The 3,948-nt window shown below is 34.4% G+C and overlaps 1 protein-coding gene across 1 annotated transcript; it reads left to right on the forward strand.

Annotated features, from left to right (window-relative positions):
• Positions 1-389: 389 nt before the first annotated feature.
• MYB101 (myb domain protein 101) lies at positions 390-3,234 on the forward strand. The gene is made up of 3 exons (XM_011008164.1): positions 390-686; positions 1,064-1,964; positions 2,936-3,234. Exons 1-3 carry the CDS (start codon positions 390-392, stop codon positions 3,232-3,234), a joined length of 1,497 nt encoding a protein of 498 aa, XP_011006466.1.
• The last annotated feature ends 714 nt before the right edge of the window (positions 3,235-3,948 follow it).

Consider the following 3,948-nt stretch of genomic DNA (forward strand, 5'->3'; position numbering starts at 1 on the left):
TAAACTCTTATAAAAGAGAAGCTAAAAAAGGTAAAGGACTTTAATTTCACACTTCCTCCTCTCCTCCCTGTATTTCTCACACGTCTTGATAGAGGAGAGAACTAGCACAACAAATAATAAAAAAAAGTGCAAACATTAGAGGCATGTTAATGAGAACATACAATGGTCATTAAGGAAAATAAAACAAGGACAATTAATATTGCGCAATCAAAAGACTCATAAACAGATTTTAGCTCTATTTAAACCCTCAAACAACTCCACACAAACATAACCACAAAACAAAAGAGTTTCAGCCTTGCTATAGCAGCTAGTGGTGGTATTGATGGTGTGGACATTCATCCAAGATGATGAGCAATAGGAACTGCAACAATATTGATAGAGTGGTAGTGATGGAGAGTGGACAGCCTACAGCTCCAGAAGGGGACAATCAAGGCTTGAAAAAGGGGCCATGGACGGTAGCGGAAGATGCCATCTTGATAGAGTACGTGAAGAAACATGGAGAAGGAAATTGGAATTCTGTGCAAAAGAATTGCGGATTGATGAGGTGCGGGAAGAGTTGCAGGCTCAGATGGGCAAATCATTTGAGGCCTAATCTTAAAAAAGGTTCTTTTACACCCGAGGAAGAGAAAATCATCATCGAACTTCATGCCAAACATGGTAATAAATGGGCTCGAATGGCCTCTCAGGTAAATATACTCGTGCATGTAGCTTCATGCCATTTTTTTTTTTACATCTCCACCATTTGAATGATGCCTTCTCATCTTTGACCTTTTTCTTCCTTGTTATTAGTTGTTGTATTTTTCTTTTTTCATTTTCCTTTTATCTAGTTTGTTTTAGAAGCAAATGCCATCTAGAATGATAGTTTCTCCAATTAAATATGATGTACTAAGTCTTCTCTTACATTATGTTCTTGAGCTTAAATTAAATTATGATTTCTTGCCCATCTTTTTCCCTTTTTCCTCTTTTTCTCTGCACTCTCCAGTTATCTTTAGTCCCACCTCTTTTTTCAAGTACTTTGTAACTTTCTGCTTCTGATATATTATATCTTTCTCTATTACGGCAGTTACCTGGTAGAACTGATAATGAAATCAAAAACTATTGGAATACCAGAATGAAAAGACATCAAAAAGCTGGTCTGCCTATATACCCCCAAGATTTCCAAGCGAAAACAGCTGCGTTTCGCTTTCACCACCAAGAAGACCGACGAACACAACCCAACTCTACCTCACTCTCCTCATCTCCTTACATTCTCTGTTTTCCACCCCTTGATCCCAACAATAGTTTCGCAACTCCCTTGAACCCTTCGCAGAGTCATCTTAGTCCGCTTGCATTCCACTCCAATCCGAGCCATCAGTTAAAACTGTTTGCTAATACCAACAGTAACGATGTCTGTTTACCTCTGTCTTTGCCTCCTGTTTCGCCGTACCAGCAATCACCTCTTTCTACAAATCCATTGAGTCAAAACCCCACTAGGCAAGCGGTCGCGATAAATACACCACCATCAGTACTGTTCTACAATGATGTAGATATGGAAACCAATATGAGTTTTACTTCACTTATAATGGGGGGTCAAGTTCAACCAATTGGCTTTATTCCTTCAGGCCAAACACCACCAGGGCCGACAACTTCTTGGGGTGGTGGTGCTTGTTTCGAGGAGGCATCCAACAAAAGCAACAACAACGGCTACGGTAACAGTGAAACTAGCCAACAAGGAATGGCAGGCAATATGAACAATAGCGGTTTGTTGGATGCTTTACTGCAGGAGGCTAAGACTATACGTTTCAAAGGGAAATCAAATAGTGATGACTTGCTGCCGGCATGTAACGAAGGGAAACGTGCGATGGATAGTACTGTAAAGGAGGAAGCTACCAATCGTGTTGAATTGCTGCCGAGAAACGGTAGCGAATATTCTTGTGGTGAAAAACTGTGGGATGATTTGAGCTCGTCTCAATCCTCAAATATATGTAAGCTTTTATTTTTATTTTTAAGTTTTCACAATTAATCCAGGATTTCTTTTGTTTACTGTTAAATACTCTGTATCATAGCAGTAATTATGATGGTTATCTTTGGTTAGTTGGTGACTGAATTTTCTCTTGGTATTTCACCCTATTTGCATGAGTAGCTCTCTGTAGCATTAATTAGCTATTCTTTCACTTTTTAGAGGAGGTTATTAATTAAATAATTTATTTATTTTGATACTATATAAAGCCTTGAATAATTGAATCTATTCTTGAAAATTTTTATTATCAAGCACAAAATCTTCGGAAGGGATATTTCTTTTATTTGTTTAATTTTTAAAACTATATTAAGAGTTTAATTAAGTGTTAAGCCTTTATGTTCATTTTTACTACTAATGATTATTATTATTTTATATTCTTTGCCAATATCTTTAACTTTTCCCTAACATAGGACTAAAAAATGTTATTGGTCATTTGTTATTGCATGGAATTTTTAATAAAAAAAGAATTTTCAACAAATATTTTATTTTATTTTATTTAGAACTTGTTTATTTTTTTGTTTTAAAAATATTTTTTAAATTAATTTTTATTTATTTTAAATTAATTTTTTTAAGTATTTTCATTCATTTTAAAATGTTGATGTTTAAAGTTTTTTAAATAATAAAAAATTTCAATCGCTATTATAATATCAAATGGACTCTTACAAAATTAAAAAAAATTAAAAACTTGAAGTTGATAAATTCATATTAATTAGTTTTAATGAACTTATATAAATGATCATTTAACTTTAAGATTTAAGATTCGTATGTGTTTCTAATTTCTTTTAGCGATTCATGACGATCAGCTTCATTTCCAAAAGAAAATTGCAGCTGGATCATCCATAATTTACCACTATGAGAGCCTCCATTTTCTTGCAGCTGATTTAATCATTACTCAAATTATACATGCGAAAATGTAATTGCTTTTGCATTACTCAGGGACAAAACCAAGTGAGGAAGCAGCTGGCCAGGAGTTGAATTCCATGGATGATGACTTAATCAGCCTGCTTAATCACTTCCCATCGTCGGAGCCACTCCCAGAGTGGTATCGTCAAAGCAGAAATGAACGCAATTCCAATAGAATGCCATACAGTGGGCTTAATATTGTTGATGACAACAGAGACCCCGACGTTAAGGAAGATGCTTCACTTACTCGTGCTTCCAACACAGAAGGAGTTCCAAACCGTGGAAGGGCCCTGGTTTCCTGCCACTGGAACAACATGCCTGGCATCTGTTAATTACAACTGTTTCTGCACCAAAAATCGCATGTTCTTAAGAGAAAGAAAGCTTCAAAAAGAGAGCATTCACGAGGAAAATGGTACGGGACATTGCTGGAGTGCTATGGGGTTTCATCTCTTAGTAGCAAATTATAGCTATGGTGCATTTGTGGTTTTATCTCTCAAGTACAAAATGATAGATCGATTTTGGTCTAGCTTTTTATTGTAGTTAGAGCTTGTCTCTGGGGTACCTTACAAATCGATGGAGGCCTAGGTAGGAAGAACAAAAGAGAATAAAGAATAAAGTACTATTTAGGGTTTATGTGGTCTGCATATGGATCATGACTGTATAAGATGGTTTATTTTGCGTATAATTAGTTAATTTTTCATATAATTAATTAATTAGCTTCAATTTGTAATATAACCAAGTTGGCAGTCTTTCCTTTCTTTTTTCTAATTCTTACCTTTTTTATGTATATTTTTTTTTATTTGAGTTTTTTTTTTTTTAAAAATTGAGTTCTTGTTTCTTATTGATTGATTGAATAATGCTGGGAGTGATTAAATCTTTCACAAAAGCTTTCTTATGGGCCGGGTAATTAATTAGTTAATGTGGCATTTCTTTTAAATAATTTTTTTAAATCATGAAATGTAAATCTTTATCTCCTAGTGATACAAGTATAATTATAAGATAAGATAGACAATAAATTATTTAAACACAATCTATACTGTTATTTA

This window comes from Populus euphratica, unplaced genomic scaffold, assembly GCF_000495115.2.
Source record: "Populus euphratica unplaced genomic scaffold, PopEup_1.0 scaffold337.1, whole genome shotgun sequence".
In the NCBI taxonomy this organism is placed as follows: Eukaryota; Viridiplantae; Streptophyta; class Magnoliopsida; order Malpighiales; family Salicaceae; genus Populus; species Populus euphratica.